General features: G+C 37.5%; 1 protein-coding gene and 1 non-coding gene across 2 annotated transcripts in view; both read right to left on the bottom strand.

The window, feature by feature from the left end:
* Nucleotides 1-18,416, bottom strand: part of Cad87A (cadherin 87A) — a 1,045,423-nt gene that overhangs the window by 32,432 nt on the left and 994,575 nt on the right. The window contains exon 42 of the mRNA XM_090395555.1: nt 7,777-7,800. Within this exon, the coding sequence (XP_090251681.1) occupies nt 7,777-7,800 (24 nt within the window). The remainder of the gene's footprint in view (nt 1-7,776; nt 7,801-18,416) is intronic.
* LOC150104449 (U6 spliceosomal RNA) lies at nt 1,471-1,578 on the bottom strand. The gene has a single exon (XR_016548643.1). It is a non-coding gene; the product is annotated as a U6 spliceosomal RNA (small nuclear RNA).

Genomic DNA, 18,416 nt, shown 5'->3' with positions numbered 1-18,416 from the left:
CAATCCTTAATATATTATAGTCGTGTTTATTCCTGTGGTTAATTTTAACCCTGTTGAAGCAAATATGTAACTACTCATGAATTAGTGTTTATTGGTCTGTGAAGGAAAAAAATCATGCATTTTATAAGTGATATAAGCAATTTATTATTATTATTATTATTATTCAGGCCTTACTAGAGTCAAGAGACTCATTGTGAGAGGTCCTTCCTAGGAAACAAAGTCTATCATACCACTCCTTGAACTCATTGACGGTTCTTGCTCTCACCATTCAGGCAATGCATTCCACGGCTCAACCACCCTCTTGCTCACAGCTTCCTTTTGCAACTTCCAGGGATGGCCCCTTGTCATCACTCCTTCCCGCTGTTCCACCAAGTGAAAGAATTCCCCAGTATCAACCCTGTAACCACCTCTCAATCATATCATCTCTCCTTTTTCTATCCACCAAATTCTGCAGTCCACATTCCCTCAGCAGATCCTCATAACTAACATTGTACAGTCCTGAAACCATCTTTGTTATTTGCATCTGTACCCTTTCCACAGTTAATTTATCCCCTTCAAATCCTAGGGACCAAATGAGAGAACAATAGTCTAAGTTTGGTCTGATCAGGGTCTTATATAACGGAATGATAACTCTTTTATCTCTGCAGGTCAGCGTCCTTCTCAATTTTGCAGCAGTCTTCTGGTTACCTTCACTACCTTTGTAATATGCTCTCCGAATTTCAGCTTTCTATGAATCATCATCCCCAGATCTCTTGTCACCCCTACTTCCTCCAGTAAAGCTCCTCCAATTGAGTATGCAGCCTCCCATTGATGTATCCCAAACTTCTAGACTTTACATTTTGCTGCATTAAACTGACACCCCCATTCATTTGCCCATCTGTTTAGTTTATTCAAATCCTCTTGCAGGACTGCCACATCATCTGCAAACAACTGAATATCCCTTTGCAATCCATTCACAATGTCATTGATATAAAAGTTAAACAATACAGGTCCCAGTACTTAGCCTGCAGAACCTCACTTGTAACTTTCTTCCTCCTTGATATTGCCCCACCATATATAACTCTCTGATACCTATCAGACAGCCGATCCTGAATCCAGCTGACTAATCCTACATCAAAACCCATGTGCTGCAAATTAAGTATCAGCTTATCATGTGGCACCCTATGAAATGCCTTTCCCTCATCAATCACTCTTGTTACTTGGTTATAGACAATCATATTACTAAAGCAAGAGCACCCCCTTAACAAATCCATGTTGATTCTTACAGATACCATTATCCTCATCTGCCCAACGCTGTATATGGTCCCTCACTAATTTCTCCAATACCTTAACAACTAATGATGACATACAAACTTACCTATAATTAGACACTTCTAGTCTGCTATTGCCCTTATGCAATGGCACTATCTTACCTTCCTTCCATATCTTGGGTACCTTTCTTGTAGCCCAACTTTCATTGAAAAGCCAGGTCAAAATGTGGAACGCTTCACAATTTTGCATGTCATCCTTGCACAGGGATCATGCTAATCTTCTTAGTATGTATACTAAAATTAGAATATGTACTGCCGAAGCAAGTACAGAATACCTTTTTTTCTTTATGTTTTTGCTTCTAATGTCCTGAATCACTTTTGGAAAAAAGCAATTTCCTCTCTGTCATCATAAATGTTGAAAATTTTGGGTATCATAAAAAGTCTCAATAAAATAAAATCCTATGGTTTTATTTCAATGATTTATTTACACAAATAACTATTAGTGCTTTGTTGGATGGAGAAGGACAGCGATATAGTAGGACTGGCGGCAGGTTAGAATCAAATTTAGAAAAAAATTTCCGTATATTTTGTCACTGTATGAGAAATAACTTAATATCTGCTGCGTTTTAAAGTTACCTTGCAGTATGACTTAGTGTTCTGTAAAATAAAATGATGTGGGCATATCCCATTATGACAAAATCAGTGATTATAGACAAAGGAGGTATTTGTAATGAGCATCATTCTCCAATCGATGTGATATTTATTATTAAATAATAATAATAATAATCAGCTGATGCTTTTTAACCTGAATGTTGCTTTTGGAGACTGAGTGGGGCTGTTCAATCTCCACCAGTAGCCAATCAGAGATAGCTGGCTTATTACTATCACTAATTATAAGTGGCAAACAAGTGCTGAAATCTCCTGGTATGTGTTACTGTCTGAAATAATGTGGTTTCTATGGCCGATTTTCTTGAGTTTATGGGATGAGAAACCTGCATGCCCATGCCAGAGATCAACTAACTTGGGAAGCGGCCAAAGAAAGACTTAAAAAAGTTCCTTCAGTTGGTGACGAGACTTAAATTTAAGTCTATCTTTGGGCAGCCTAGTGCAGATGATGCAAGCACCACTTCCACAGCTATACATGCCTTTTATCTTGGCGAATACCATATGTAAACATACAAAAAAAAGTGTTTGTCATAAAACAGAATCAGCATTATGTAAATAAAACTGACACATATGAGATTTTATTCAACAACTAAAAATTTTCAATCCCTTTATATAGACAAATGATGGAAATAAGATTGTGAATTTATTATTATTATTACACTCTCCACGGAGTCAGCAGACTCATCGTGGGATGTTCATTCAACTGACAGCATATTTATCATATTGAACCTTAAAATCCTTAACACTCCTTGCATTAAACAACACATTCTGCAAACAATCCTCCATGTAAAAAATCTACTCCTCACACCCCTCTTCATCACATTTTTAAATAAATTCTAGGGATGACCTCTGGTCTTCACTTCTCACCTTCTATTCTTTTTATAATCTGCTCTGGATTAATCTGATAAAATCCTCTCTCCAACTTAATCACCTCTTATCCACCAAACTCTGTAATCCACATTTCTTCAATTTTTCTCCATAGCCAGCATTCCAAAGTCCTGACATTGTCTTAGTCACTCAACTCTGGACTCTCTCCAATGTCTCCACATCACATCGAAAACCAGGTGACCAGATTTGAGCACAAGAGTCCAAGTGTGGTCTGACCAGTGCCTTATACAGTGGCACAACCACTTCCTTATCCCTACCTGTTAGACTACTACTTATCATAGCAGGACAACTATGTGCAACCTTTGCAATGCTAGCAATTTGCTCTCTAAACTGAAGTTTGAAACCATCACGCCCAAATCTCTAATCTTATCCACTTCCTGCAGTACAGCACCATCAGTATAGTACACTGCCTTATATCTTGGCAAATACCATATGTAAACATACAAAAAGTGTTTGACATAAAACAGAATCAATCAACATTATGTAAATAAAACTGACACTTCTGAGATTTTATTCAGCAGCTAAAAAATGATGAACGGCATCCTTTGTATGGATATGGACATGTTGCAGTAAATAGGAGACTAAACTCAAGAAAAAGTTTTATTCACTCAGTGGAACGTTGGTTGATTCCATAAAAGCCACAAAGTCAACAATGTGTCAAGAACAATCTCCAGAGGCTCGGAGCTTAAACGAATCTCTTCCGTCTGGCTTACATCTAACTGATAAAGATGGAAGACATTGAATAGACTTCGTTCTGGAATGGGCAGATCAAAGCAGAATATGGCCACATGGGGATTGCTGCTCATGTGGTGAAACAAACCATGGATCATCTTCTGCAATGCTGCCTAATAGACATTAATAATATATGTACCGTAGAAGTTTTAATGTAGTGTAACAACTTTCTTCTTCAACCTTTTGGTTCTGTTTACTGCTGGACGAAGATCTCCCCCATGGTTTTCCAGATCACTCGGTTTTCTGCCTCTCCCCTCCATCTCACTCCTGTAATTTGTTCCAGTTCATCCCTCTGTCTTCTTCTAGGTCTTCTTCTTTGTCTTGCTCCATCCATTGGTCTCCACTCTGTTGTTTTTCTAGTCCATCTCCCATCACTGCATCTGGCATTATGGCCAGCCCATCTCCACTTAGCCTGTTTAATGTATTTTACAATATCCATGACACCCTATTTGAGATTTTATCCAGGTATATGTCTTTCTATCTCTTAATGTTATTTTTAACATACGTCTCTCCATGCGATGTTGTATTTTTCTCAGCTTTTTGTTTAGGGCTTCTGTTAAAGTCCACGTTTTATCTAACTGATAAAGATGGAAGACATTGAATAGACTTCGTTCTGGAATGGGCAGATCAAAGCAGAATATGGCCACATGGGGATTGCTGCTCATGTGGTGAAACAAACCATGGATCATCTTCTGCAATGCTGCCTAATAGACATTAATAATATATGTACCGTAGAAGTTTTAATGTAGTGTAACAACTTTCTTCTTCAACCTTTTGGTTCTGTTTACTGCTGGACGAAGATCTCCCCCATGGTTTTCCAGATCACTCGGTTTTCTGCCTCTCCCCTCCATCTCACTCCTGTAATTTGTTCCAGTTCATCCCTCTATCTTCTTCTAGGTCTTCTTCTTTGTCTTGCTCCATCCATTGGTCTCCACTCTGTTGTTTTTCTAGTCCATCTCCCATCACTGCATCTGGCATTATGGCCAGCCCATCTCCACTTAGCCTGTTTAATGTATTTTACAATATCCATGACACCTATTTGAGATTTTATCCAGGTATATGTCTTCCTATCTCTTAATGTTATTTTTAACATACGTCTCTCCATGCGATGTTGTATTTTTCTCAGCTTTTTGTTTAGGGCTTCTGTTAAAGTCCACGTTTCTCCTCTGTTAGGACAGGAAGTATGCACTGATCAAAAGCTTTCCTTTTTAGACTCATAGGGATGTCACTTCTGAATATGTCTCTCATTTTCCCATAAGCCATCTATCCAAGGTGAATTCTTCGTTCAATCTCTTCTCTTTGACAATCCTCAAAGGATAACAATTGGCCCAAATATACATATGAAGTAACTTGCTCTATTTCATGGTTTTCAACTTTGACAGTTCTATGGTTTATGTATTTATTCATTATTATTTTTTGTTTTTTCTCTATTTATTTTTAATCCAATTACTTTGGATGCTTAATTTAGCTGATTTAGCCTTTCTTCCAGATCTTCAGATTATCTGCTATTAGGACAATATCATCTGCAAATTTCAGATGATGCAGCCTTTTTCCATTTGTTTATTCCTTTTGTTTCCCCTTCTAAAGACATCCTCGAGTGCAGCTGTAAATAATTTGGGAGAAACAGCTTTAAAGTATATTAATCAATGGATAAGTGAAATTTGAGCATTTTATGTTTTTGTGTAATATTTTATGCAAGTGGCATTTTTGTCTCTTAATGCTTTTAATCCATATTCTTTTAATGTCTATTTCTTTAAATGTATGCTTTTAATCACTTGTATGCTATTACATTTTCTGTAGTTCACACTCGAAATAAATAAATAAAACTGCCTTATATTTCTGCACTTCAAAATGCAACACCTTGCACTTATATTACAACTACAACCCCACTCCTTTGTCCAAGTAAAAAGTCTATTCAAATCTTCCTGAAGGGAATTAACATCAGCAAATCAGCTGAAGATCTTCAACCAGTCCACATGATATATGGCTTACAAACAAGTTAAACAGCAGGGGCTCAAGAACTGAACCCTAGGGCACACCACTGGTTACCCTCCTTTTTCAACACACTGCTCCATCATACACAACCTGTTGGTATCATTCAGAAAGCCCATCTCTGATCTATCTAACCAATATGCTGTCTATTCTCATCCTCTGCAGCTTGTATACCAACTTATCTACCAAACACTTTTGCATAGTCCAAGAATATCACTGTATATGTTTTTCTCTTATCTGACACACTTATTACCTTATCATAAAATGCAAGTAAATTACCAAAACAAGACCTACCCTTTACAAATCCATGCTGACCATCATAAAGAATGCTATGTCCATTAATGCTTTTGCAAATCCTGTATTCTAATCCTTACCAATATCTCCAACACCTTGATCACAACTGCAATTATACAGACTAGTCTATAGTTGGAGACTTCTGTTCTAGAGCCATCTTACTATTCATTATATCTGCTCTTCTTTTCAGTTCACTGTCATATCTGGGCAACATGGCTATGACTTTCCCGACAACACTGTTCTTCTTTACCTGAGGCAACATTCTTTTTTTCTCCAACTAAGTCATCTGTGCCCACGACTACCAATAATTGAGAGCAATAACATCATTGTTAAAAGAAAAATGTGATCCAAATATAACTACAGTTATTAATTGTAATAGCAGTAAATGTAACTGATAGAATGTTTGTAAAAATAGTAATGAATAGGCAAATTAGAAATGCAGATATTACATTTATTAATGACATATCAGTATTGGCAATATGGATTTGCTAAATTCAGAACAGTCATGGTTTTGACTTGTTTATAAAAGGCATACATGGGTCAAAAATCACTAGGAAAAGTAAAGAATTATTTTAGGTTTCATTTCACACAGAGATGTGTAAAAATTGTTTAATAGAGAATTTTTAAAGGTTTATCATTAAAAAAAAAAAAAATAGGAGAGGGGGGGTAATTCAGTATTTTGCTATACAGCAATCTACTGTGCCGATAAGGCATTGACTATGACACTGGACAGGGTTGACCTTGCCCAGTATCTTAAGTAGACAGGTTTTTTTTTTTTTTTTTTTTTTTTTTTTTTTTTTTTTTTTTTTTTTTGTTGATTTAAACACAGAATTACAGTCTCCCAAATGTTTTGAAGTTTTTTTTTTTTTTTACTTGTGTTAGGGTAATTAGAAGTGTTTTTTAAATAATCAAGCAGATTCCCAGAATGATCAGACATTTTAAGCTAAACTTCCTCTCCATCTATTGTACAATGCTTGAAAAGAAGTCAACAGACATCATAGTGTGAGGATCAAACATACATCTTAATGTAGGGCCTCCTTTTGCTGTGATGCGATGACTGCAGCAATCTTATGAGGCATATTTTCCACAAGCATATGATAGCAATCAGTGGGAATTTTGGACCAATCTTCCTGGCCTGTTTTGGGTCACACATCCCTTGCCCTCACCCAATGCTTCAGTTCATTCTACAGATGTTCAGTAATGCTGAGATCAGGGATTTCAGTCAAATGTGGTGACATTTGTGTCCAGAAATCAAGCAGTTATAGCAGGGCATCTTATGACATCTAATGCAAAAATAGAATAAGGTGAACTTAGTATTGTGGAGAATATTCGAATTAGGGAAGCTAGTTTTAATATTTGTTTATAGGAAGTTTTTCATTTTGGTATTTGAGTGTTTTAAGCAGGATGTCTGTAAATAGAGAAGTAACATCAAAACTTACTTTATTCATCTAATACCAGTTACAAACTTATTAACCAGCATTCAAACCAGCTTATCTTATTTATTCTTTAAAAAACGAAATTCACCATTATCACCACTTGAGCACATAGAATACATTGCAAGTGTAAACTCTTGTATTATGGATAGTCTCTGAGTGACCTGCAGCAAAATGGAGGGAAGATTACCAGAATCATGTAGTTTTGAATCAATATGGACAAAACAGATTAGCAGACTATGTGCAATTAGATGGAGAAGAACTGTAACCCTAAAAACTTAGGATTCAAAAGTGAGAGATTATTCTGGGAATATGCCTATGCTTTTAAGAACACTTCTATTCTAAAGATGTAAAAAGCATCCAAACATCTAGGATACTGTAAGTCTCTTTAAATCAACCTGACACCTTCGACCGTGTCCAGAAAGCAATGTCAACCCTCTCCCCTTTGTTGTGGATAAACCATTAAAGTTTTTGATTAAGATATACAATAAATACATCTAAATAAGAGCACATATACTTACTGCTCAGTCCATAGTGGATTCTCCCTGAAAAAAAAAAAAAAAAAAAAAAAATTAAATAACATTTAACAAGAACACTTCTGTTTTTCAAGTTTTAAGTTAACAAAAAAACCTTACCAAAATCTTGATGAGACCTGGTACTCAGAATTTAAGATTTTTCCAGGCCTTTGGGATAATCCAATGATTCTTTTAATATCCCATTTAGTGCCTTCATAGTGGAGTTATAAGAATGATAAAGCATGTATCCTTTGGTTGCAAAAGATCTCAATTTTATAATTACTACTATTATATGGATATCTCCATGGAATCAGGAGACTGATTGTGGGAAACCCACACTAAACTTTATGTACACAAAACTGAATTGGAACCCTTAAAGTCATTCAGTGTTTACATTCTGCCAATTCATTTCACTTGTTTGCTGTTCTCCATGCAAAAAAATGCAGTCTGCACTCCTTACCCACCACACTTTCACAATTTCTAGGGCGATCCCTAATTCTCTTGCTATATGTTATGTATTGAAAAATTTTCTTTGTTTGATCTTACAGAATTCCTTGAATAACTTAAAAGTTTCTATCATGTCCATTCTCTGCCTATCAGCTAAACTTTGGAACCCATACACCTTCAACCTATCCTCATAGGTAGCATTCCACAAACCTGTCATCAGCTTCTTCACCCCTCTCTGAATCTTATCCACCACCCTGTGATCCCAAAGAAATCCAGGTGACCAAATCTTTGCACAATTGTCAAGATGTTTCCAAATCATAGCTTTATCAAGAAGGATAATGACTTCTCTACCTTTATATGTTAGTGTGTTTTTCAACATTCAAATAATCCTTTGAGCTATTTTACCAACTTTTGGAATATTTTCTTTGTCCACTATTATCCCATTAATGTGATACATGATAACCTTTTACCATGTATCACATTAATGGGATTTTCAACCTGAAGTGCATAACTTTACATTCTGCAACATTAAATTGGCAACCATTATCCTTTGTCCACAATGCAAATTTATTTAAATAACTCTGTAGAATATCTACATCTCAGCAAACAACTGGATATTCCCCCCTTAAATTTTTCCCTATATATGATTAATATACAAATTAAAGTACAGTAGTCCTAGTCTGTGCGGTTAGCCTAGTGGCCTTGTGCTTTGCAACCATATGACTAGGGAAGGCGTGTCCGAAGTTCCATTCCCGTCAAAGACGTGAGGAATTTGAGGATCTTCCTCAGCCATAGCCAAGTTAGCCAGTCTTGGGCACGGGCAGTAGGGTTTTTTCCTGCCAGTTTATCTGGCATTTTTCATCCCACAAGCAAGCAAACCGGCCTCGTGAACACACAGGCTACAGTCATAGGATATAGTACGGCAAGGAAGGCAACGGGAAACCACCTTGCTCATAATCATTTCCCTAGATGGTGGCATATATAGCTACCCCCCAGACAGCCATAAGGCTAAATACTATAGATAGTTCTAGTACAGAACCCTGAGGCACTCCTGTGGTCACCCTCATTCTTCTAGATTCAACTTCACCATATATGTTACTCTCTAGTGTCTGTCTGTTAGCCACATCCTAATCATGCTACCAGCTTTGCATCCATTTCCATTTGCTCAAACTTTTGTAATGATTACCCATGCAGTATTCTGTCAGATGGCTTTGCAAAGTTTGGCAGTATCATGGTGTAATCATTTCACTTATCTAATTCTGCTGTTACTATTACAAAATGTTAGTAAATTACTAAGGCAGGACCTGCCTTTTACAAAATCATGCTGCACACTGTACAGTATTGTAATCCTATTTACCTGACTGCTAGATTTTACAGTTAACTAACTTTGCCACCACTGCTACATCTATTGCTTGGAGCCACCTTTATATAATGGAACCGTCTTACCCGCTTTCCACTTCCTTGGAACCTTGCCAGAGTTGAAACTGATTCAACAGTGTCATCTTGCACATTCATGTATTACACAGGCTGACATGCCATCCAATCTCACTGCTGAAATCACATTGAAATTTTTCAATAAGCTGAGCACTTGGTCTTCATTTACCTGAGGTTTGACATGAATCTCCATTATATCAGCAACTGCAAAATCTCCACCTGGATGACATATCTTGGCAAAGCGATCACCCAGTTTACTACTTCTTTTGCCTCTGTCACCTCCTATTTAGGAACAAAAGTAGTTTCTTATCTTCTGCCTCATTTGCTTTTTGTAGTGCCTGTGTGCACGTGCCATATTTGCATGTTCCCATGAAGATGGCAATGTGACATTGCTGAAATATTTATTAAATTTTCTTTTAATTAATATTACAGTATACATTGTGAATTCCTTAAATAATTTAATAGTCATGTGTTGCCAACATATAAGCCTTTCTACAAGAAGAAATTTGATAACTTGAAAAAGAACTCTACCTCCGTACTACAGCAATCATTCAATACTGTAGTCAACCGCTCTTCCATAGTTTTGAAGCCTGAAGCAGTCACCGCTCTTGCACATGGCCACAATTTCGCCCTAGCTCCAAAAAGAATACTTGCAAGGAAATAATGATCCAAATAGAATGTGGTATCTGCAACCTGCCAAACCATATCGCCAACAATGTCCGACTGGATGGAGCCGGTGTTCTCACCAAAGCAAGACCACCAAAAACCAGCATATCCAAAGATGAATATAAAACTCTACTAGAAATAAAGAAAAACAAGGAAATAGTAATCACCAAAGCGGATAAGGGAAACGGCACTGTGATTCTCAACCAAAAGGAATACACAAGTAAGCTTAATACTTTATTATTAGATCGGTCTACCTACCTCCCCCATTGAATATAATCCCACCAGCTCTTAAATAGGCACCTTAAGAAGTTCACTTCTTGGTCTATGGAAGTTACCAACAAACTAAAACCATATAACTCTAGACCCCCCCGCAATTATATGGAGTTCCAAAAATACACAAAATAAATGTGCCATTATGTCCCATAGTGGATGGCATTGATTCCCCCACATACAAATTAGCCAAACATTTAGTCAAAGTGCTCACAAACTATACTGGCAACACACCATCACACATAAACAAAACTCAGCCCACTTCAAAGCCAGTATAGAAAATCTCTCACTCCAACACACTGACATAATGGTCAGTTTTGACGTCTCCTCCCTATTCACAAATGTCCCACTCAAGGAAACCTTAGAGCTCATACAAGCCAAATTTCCTCTCGATATCACAGCCCTATTTCAGTTCATAATGAACTCAGGCTATTTCGTTTGGCAAGGAAAATTCTACAAACAGATAGAGGGGACAACCATGGGTTCACCGCTTTCCCACCCTTGGCCAACTTCTTTATGGAGACTTTTGAAGAGAAAGCCTTAAACTCTGCCCCACCAAAGCCCACTAATTGGCTTCTTACATGGATAATGTGTTCGCTATTTGGCCACATGGCTCAGATACACTCCACTCCTTCTTAACACACTTAAACAACCAACACGCTAGAATCCTGTTCACCCTAGAAAAAGAGGAAAACAACAGCCTCCCTTTCGTAGACACTCTAATCACTCGCCAACCTGATGGATCCTTGGTTTTCTCTGTTTATAGAAAACCCACCCATACAGGCAGATACATTCACCAGAAGGTCCCTCCCTCCTCACAACAATATGGGGTTATTAAAACACTATATAACAAGGCAAAATTAATCTGCTCAGATGACAATGCCCTAACCACTGAACTAAACGACACTTAATACTTTTTTATCCAATGGCTACAATCCCCAAAAAATATTAAAACTCCCTTCACAATAAAGATTACACTAAATCTATCGCCATTCCCTACATCCGGGACACCTCGGAAAAGCAACCAAAATCCTTAAAAAATATGACCTGACTTCTTGTTACAGACCATATAAAAAGTTGGCATCCCTTATCCACTCAACCAAAGACCAACCACTTCCCCTAGACCTACCTGGGGTATACCAGGTCCCTTGCAGCTATAAATTGTCCTACTTTGGCCAAACAGGCAGGACAGCGAATATCAGGATTTTAGAGCACAAGGACCACATCCAGTTTCACCAGTATAGCCACTCTGGTCTTGCAGACAATGCTCTAGATACCTGCCACAGAATACGTTGGAAGAAAGCCAAAGTAATACACCGCAGCAAGTTCAAGTACGAAAGATTATTCATAGAATCAGCCTCAGCTCTAAAAAACATTTCAAACCTCAACAAATTTGGGAGACTTACATCATGAGAACATCAGCCGAACAGCCAAGACAACCCAATATATATGCTAGGGGACACTATTAGGACTTTAGGAAAAAAAAGTCGTTTCTTATCTTCTGCCTCATTTGCTTTTTGTAGTTCCTGTGTGCACGTGCTATATTTGTATATTCCCATGAAAACGGCAATGTGACATTACCGAAATATAGGAAGTATTTATTAAATTTTCTTTTAATTAATATTCCAGTATACGTTTGTGAATTTCTAAAATAATTTAATAGTCATGTGTTGCCAACGTATAACCCTTTCTATAAGAATTACTATAATGAGTATGATAATCACTGTTTTCTTTATACTCCCTCCACAATTTGTTTTTCAGCACTTGCTTTATATCTCTACTCATTCAATTAACTCCTAGATGGTTTATCCACTTCACTATGGTCATATCTGGCTTGTTACTGCTTCTCTCAAATGGTCCCTGTCCAATTCTCCTCGTAGCTTCTGAACGAGTTCCTTAGACACTGCTCTAAGATACCTCCTAAGTGTCATAGATCAACATAAACCCTTTCTTGACCAAGAATTCCATATGTTTAGCCATGTTTCCAGAACAAAACTTCATGGTTATTCTCCCCAGTTCATCCATGATATCAGGAATTGTCACAAGTGCATTTTCAATTGAAAATAATGATTCCATGGAAGTTTATTATTATTTTTTTTTTTAAAATTTGTTGTGGTGCTGATGTCTTAAGGTCGTCTGCCCTCGCATTCTCTGCAGCAAAATACCGTGTCCCTGTCTGGGAAAGAAGTGTGCATACTAACATTATAGACCACCAGCTAAACTCTACCATGTGCACAATTAGTGAGACACTGAGAAGGACCCCTCTCCCTTGGCTATCTAACATTGCTCCACCATATATACAGAGAAGACAACCCCCTTATTAAAGTATTTAACTCCATAGACTCATCACGGGATGAGTGACTCTTATTCGTGATTATTATTTGTGACTCATTGGAGGTGTCATGAATAATAATAATAATTTTTGATGAAGCTCACTGATGAAGCCTCAAAAAAGGCTGAAACCGGTCTGGGTAGTGACCTCCCTCCATAATGTAATAACAGCATACATTTCCTAGGAAATGTGTTTTTACATTATGGAAAATACCTAAGAATAGCGATCTGAACTTTCCCCACCTTTGCAACGAGTTGTCCGGTATAGTACTACGTACTAGGGGTCACTTGCATTAGCTCACGCTAGTGTCGCCGATACTTTATAGTTTACTATATTCGGCTTGAAACTCTCTGATTCCAATCTTTGAGTTTCTTATTCGGTTTTGAAACAATGTGGATTTTATATCCCCTTAATTTAAAATAATAATAATAATTAACAAAGTAATGAGTAACTCACTCCTTCCCCTTCACCAGACCCTTATAAATCCATCTAGTCTTTGCCTAAAATCAAGAAACCCTTTCTGGTCTGTGGATGAACTTTCTTTAGCTGCCTTACCATCAACACCTGACATGTGGAGAGAACTGGTCCAACAATCTTCCAACAAATGGTTTCCTGGTTGAAGATCTCTGTGCTCTGCAACCTAGTTTTGCCCTTCCTAGGAAGATTTGGTCATCTTTCAACAGGATCAGAACTAATCATAGCAGATGTGGCTACCTACTGCATAAATGTGGACTGTCAGACCACCTTTATTGTGAATGTTCCCCTCTGCACCATGAAATTTCTGCTGAAGGCACCAATTTCAGGGCGGTGGCCTCCAGGACATCCACGTGGTGACAGATGAGGCCCTGGATTGGCTTTCTGCTCTGGGCATTGACCTGTAGCTGCTTTTTCCATAAGAATAAATAAATTATTATTATGTGAGGCCTTCATGGAATCAAGGACTCATCGAAAGAGGCCGTAGATTACTCGCATCATACGTTCTCTTTAGATTGATATGTGGTTTTATAGTGCAAGGACAGTAAAGGTCCTACTGCACCAGGACAAAGGTGTTAATAGATAAATAATTATAAGGAGATAAGTTAGTGAATAATATAAAACATATTATACAAAACTATGAGAAGAAAAATGAGAAAATAAATTGTATGTACAAAATTTAGTATCTACAATGTAGTGTCTGCATATAAACAAGTTTATAATGAAATGTCTTTGAATAAATTAACGTCCAGTAAAAATTTAAAAATGTCACGCAATTTGTCTGATAACATCTGTCTGCAGGTAGGCATGTCTTGCACTCCACCAGAGATGACTGTGGCCTATGTAAAGCTTAGCAAGAATGACTTCCTCTCTTCTGTTCCTATGTTGACTAGACTGCCAATACTTGATTTCATGCTTAATCTCGTGCAATTTGATAATCAACTTCTACCAGGAGTACTGCCATTAGGCAATTAACTTTGATTTTATAAACTGGGTGTAGCCAGTATAAGGGAAAGCTTATGACACAGCCTGGTGATATGGCATATTAAAAGACCTCTATAACCTGGGTCTCAATGGACACCTTCCTGTATTTATTAAAATCTTTCTGTCCAGGCAAACTTTCAAAGTCAAACTGGGAAGTATGCTATCTCAACTATATCATCAAGAACAGGGGTGTTCCTCAAAGCTCTGTGTTAAGTGTGACACTTTTTGCTATTAAAGTTAACTCAATCACTGAACAGCTTCCTTCCACTGTAGATAATTCTCTATATGTTGATGACTTGACAATTTACTGTCACTCTCGTAACATGAGGGTAATTGAAAGCCAACTTTAGCAAACAATTGATCATGTTTCTCTGTGAGCTCTTAGTAATAAGTTCGGGTTTTCAACAGGAAAAAAACGCCTGCGTACACTTCTTTCAGAAATGCACTCTTCACCCAGATCCTGAATTAAGAATGGGACGAACTGTTATTGCAATAGCCACAAAAGCCAAGTTCTTGGGATTCATCTTTGATAGAAAACACATTTCTAGCACACATTCGTCAACTAAGAGAAAAGTGCAAGAGAGTGTTGAACCTCCCTTGTACTCTATCCTCTACTGAGTGGGGTGCTGATCGATCTTCATTGCCCCATCTTTATCATGCACTTATATGTTCAAAGCTAGATTATGGGTCTCAAGTCTATGGTTCTGCAAGACACAGTAACCTGTGATGGTTGCATTCCATCCATCATCAGGGTATAGGAATAGCTACTAGTGCCTTTCGCACATCACCAACTCAAGGTCTGCATGTTGAAGCAAATGAATCGGCTCTATTACTTCGACGGAAACAGTTGTCTCTTAATTATGCCTTAAAGATAAAGTCTCTCCCAGATCATCCTACATGGACTAGTCTCTTTTTTCTATGTTGGGAAGCTCAATATCACACACTTCAGACTGCTTTATGTCCTTTTGGTATGCATCTTAAAGAGACTACAAGCTGTTGGCATGAATGTTGAAACATTGCCTACACTAAACATAACAGCATCTCTCCTGCAACCTCTCACTTTGTCAGCTACAGAAGTCTCCATCATCTGTCTACCTGCAATTGTTTAATGAACACAGAGCAGCACACTCTGATTTCTTGCCTGTCTATACTGATGGTTCAAGAACTTATACCTCTGTTGGCTGTGCTGCTGTGTTTCCTGACATTATTATCTCTAACTAAATCCCATCTGATTTCAGCAATTGTACAGATAAAGATATCTGTGCTTGCACCTGCACATATAAAAGAAAACTGCTACAAAAATTATACAGATGCATTGAGTTCTTTACAGGATAATCCATGTCCACTGCCTGTATGAGTTGTTACATCTGTTGTACAAAATGAAAATACTTAATTTTGATGTTCAGTTGTTCTGGATTCCCAGTCACATCAGAATTAAGGGAAATGAGGCTACAGCTGCTAAATCGGCTCATACTTTCTTCATGAACTGTTTGACAGTATCATATACAGACTACAAACAGTTTATAAGATTGCGCAATGGCAGCCATCATGGCAGGAAGAATTGACAAATAAATTATGGCATTAAATCTGAAATTAAGCATTGGCATTCTCAGTACAGTAACAAGGGTATGAAGTGCCTGTGGAAAGTGTCTAACTTGCACCCCCCAACCCAAAAACAACAAACATTTTGAAAAATTTAAATGTAACAAGTTAAGTTTTACTAAATGCAATATGTTAAATATTTACTATTAACCCCCATCAAAATGAGTTGCAGTGTGTTGCAGAATTTGTGTCTAAAGCGGCGTATTGCCGAAATTTAAAAATACAACATAAAATAGCGGACTTTTGCATCTATTTATTTATTTATATTATTTACATTCTTTTACGTTTTGCGCCCCAAACCTAGTTGCACCTGTGGCGGGCGCCTCTTTTGTTATATGTTGACTAGAATGCCCAGTGCATTCTAGTCAACATATAAAGAGAAGATAGGAAGTTGTTCTTGCTATGCTCCACATAGGTCACAGTCATCTTACACATTCTTATTTACCGAGGGCTGATGATCCTCCCACCTGTGAAAAATGCAATATATATCTCAATATTTGTCATATTCTGGTGGAGTGCCAACACTTTACATGAAATGGAATGAAATTTTTATCTACCTAGCCAAGCCATATACACTAGGCAGATGTTTTTAACTTTTTTCAAAGAATTAATTTGCACATACATATTATTTATTAATTTATTTTTTGACTAATTATGTATTGCTGTAGCCTTTGACCTTGCATATTTGTGTTTATATGTAGATACCACATTGCTGAACTTAATTTTTGTACATGCATTTTGTTTATTAACTTGTATTGTTGACTATTTATGTATTCCTGTAACTTTTGACCTTGTGCTTTGCTGTCCTCTGCAGTAATTCTGTTTATTATGTAAATGCTGCATTGTGAAACTTAATTTTTGTACATGCATAGCTGTAAACCTTTACTATGGCACAGTATGGCCTTTGTTGTTTTTGTGCCAAATAAACTATAAATCAAAAAAAAAAAAAAAAAATTGTCAAATAGTATCGAAAAATTATAACTGATATTGCAGACTGCAATATTATTTCCCTTATTCCCTTGATTGTCTGGGAATCCAACACAACCACACATCAAAATTTAGGATTTTTATTTTGTACAAGAATTGTAGCACCTCATCAAGCACTGGATGTGGATTATACATTTGAGGGGAGATATCCTGTAAAGAAGTCAGTCTGTATAAATTACTTTTGGTATGAGTTTTCTTTGATATGCACAAATGCGAGCTGAATGACATGCAACTCTGTTCTATAATTACTGCAATTGAATGGAATCTGGTTGGAGATAGTAATGTAAGGAAACACAGCCAACAGAGATCTCTGATCTGGAACCATCAGCATAGATGGGCAAGAAATCCAAGTGGGCTGCTCTTGCATCGAACAATTGAAAGTAGACAGATGAAGGTGTATGAGACTTCTGTATTTGACAAAGTGAAAGGTTGCAGATTGGGGTGCAAGCCGACCATGGAGGAATAGTGTTTTGTTTGGTGCAGGTAATGTTGTCAATACTCGTGTGAATAGCTTCTATAGCCTTTTTAATTCTCGTAGACAGGCTTATACGTTGGTTATGCATTACTAAATCACTTAAGGAATTGAACATCGTAGATACGAATATAAATTAAATTACACTTTAATAAATATTTCCGATATTTCGGCAACGCCACGTTGCCATCTTCAAAAGGAACTTACAAAAAAAAAAGGCACGTGCACATAGGCACTACAACACCGTAACTGAGAATGAAGTGATGGTGCTATTGTTCTCCTAAAAGTCCTGATGGTGCCCTCTAGTGGGCTAAGTAGGTGTTCTCTGCCATTGGGCTGAAGGTCTGCTGATGTAAGCCTCCCAAATTTGGGGCAGTCGCATACAACCAAATTTGTTCAGGTTTGGAGAGTTTCTTAGGGCTGAGGCTGATTCTGTAAACTGAGAAAACCAAGGTTCCATCAGGCTGGCAGGTGACTAGTGTGTCTAGGAAAGGGAGGCTGTTGTTTTCCTCTTTTTCCAGGGTGAACTTGATTCTGGGATGTTGGTTGTTTAAGTGGGTTAAGAAGGAGAGGAGTGTATCAAAAATGTGGCCAGATAGCGAACACATTATCAACGTAGCGAAGCCATATGGTTGTTTTTTTGTGGGGAAGAGGCTAAGGCTTTTTCTTCAAAGGTCTCCATAAAGAAATTTGCCAAGGGTGGGGAGAGTGGTGAACCCATGGCTGTCCCCTCTATCTGGTTGTAGAATTTTTCCTGTCAAACGAAATAGCTTAAGTTCATTATAAACTGAAATAGGGCTGAGATATCGGGAGAAAATTTAGCTTGGATTAGCTCTAAAGTTTCCTGGAGTGGGACATTTGTGAATAAGGAGGAGACGTCAAAGCTGACCATTATGTCAGTATGTTGGAGTGTAAGATTTTCTATGCTGGCTTTGAAGTGGGCTGAGTTTTTTATGTGTGATGGTGTGTTGCCAGTAT

This window comes from Typopeltis vanoorti, chromosome 7, assembly GCF_054136105.1.
Source record: "Typopeltis vanoorti isolate ZY-2024b chromosome 7, IOZ_Tvanoo_1.0, whole genome shotgun sequence".
Classification (NCBI taxonomy): domain Eukaryota; kingdom Metazoa; phylum Arthropoda; class Arachnida; order Uropygi; family Thelyphonidae; genus Typopeltis; species Typopeltis vanoorti.
Note: the sequence above shows the minus strand (reverse complement) of the source record. Positions and strands in the feature narration are given on the sequence as shown.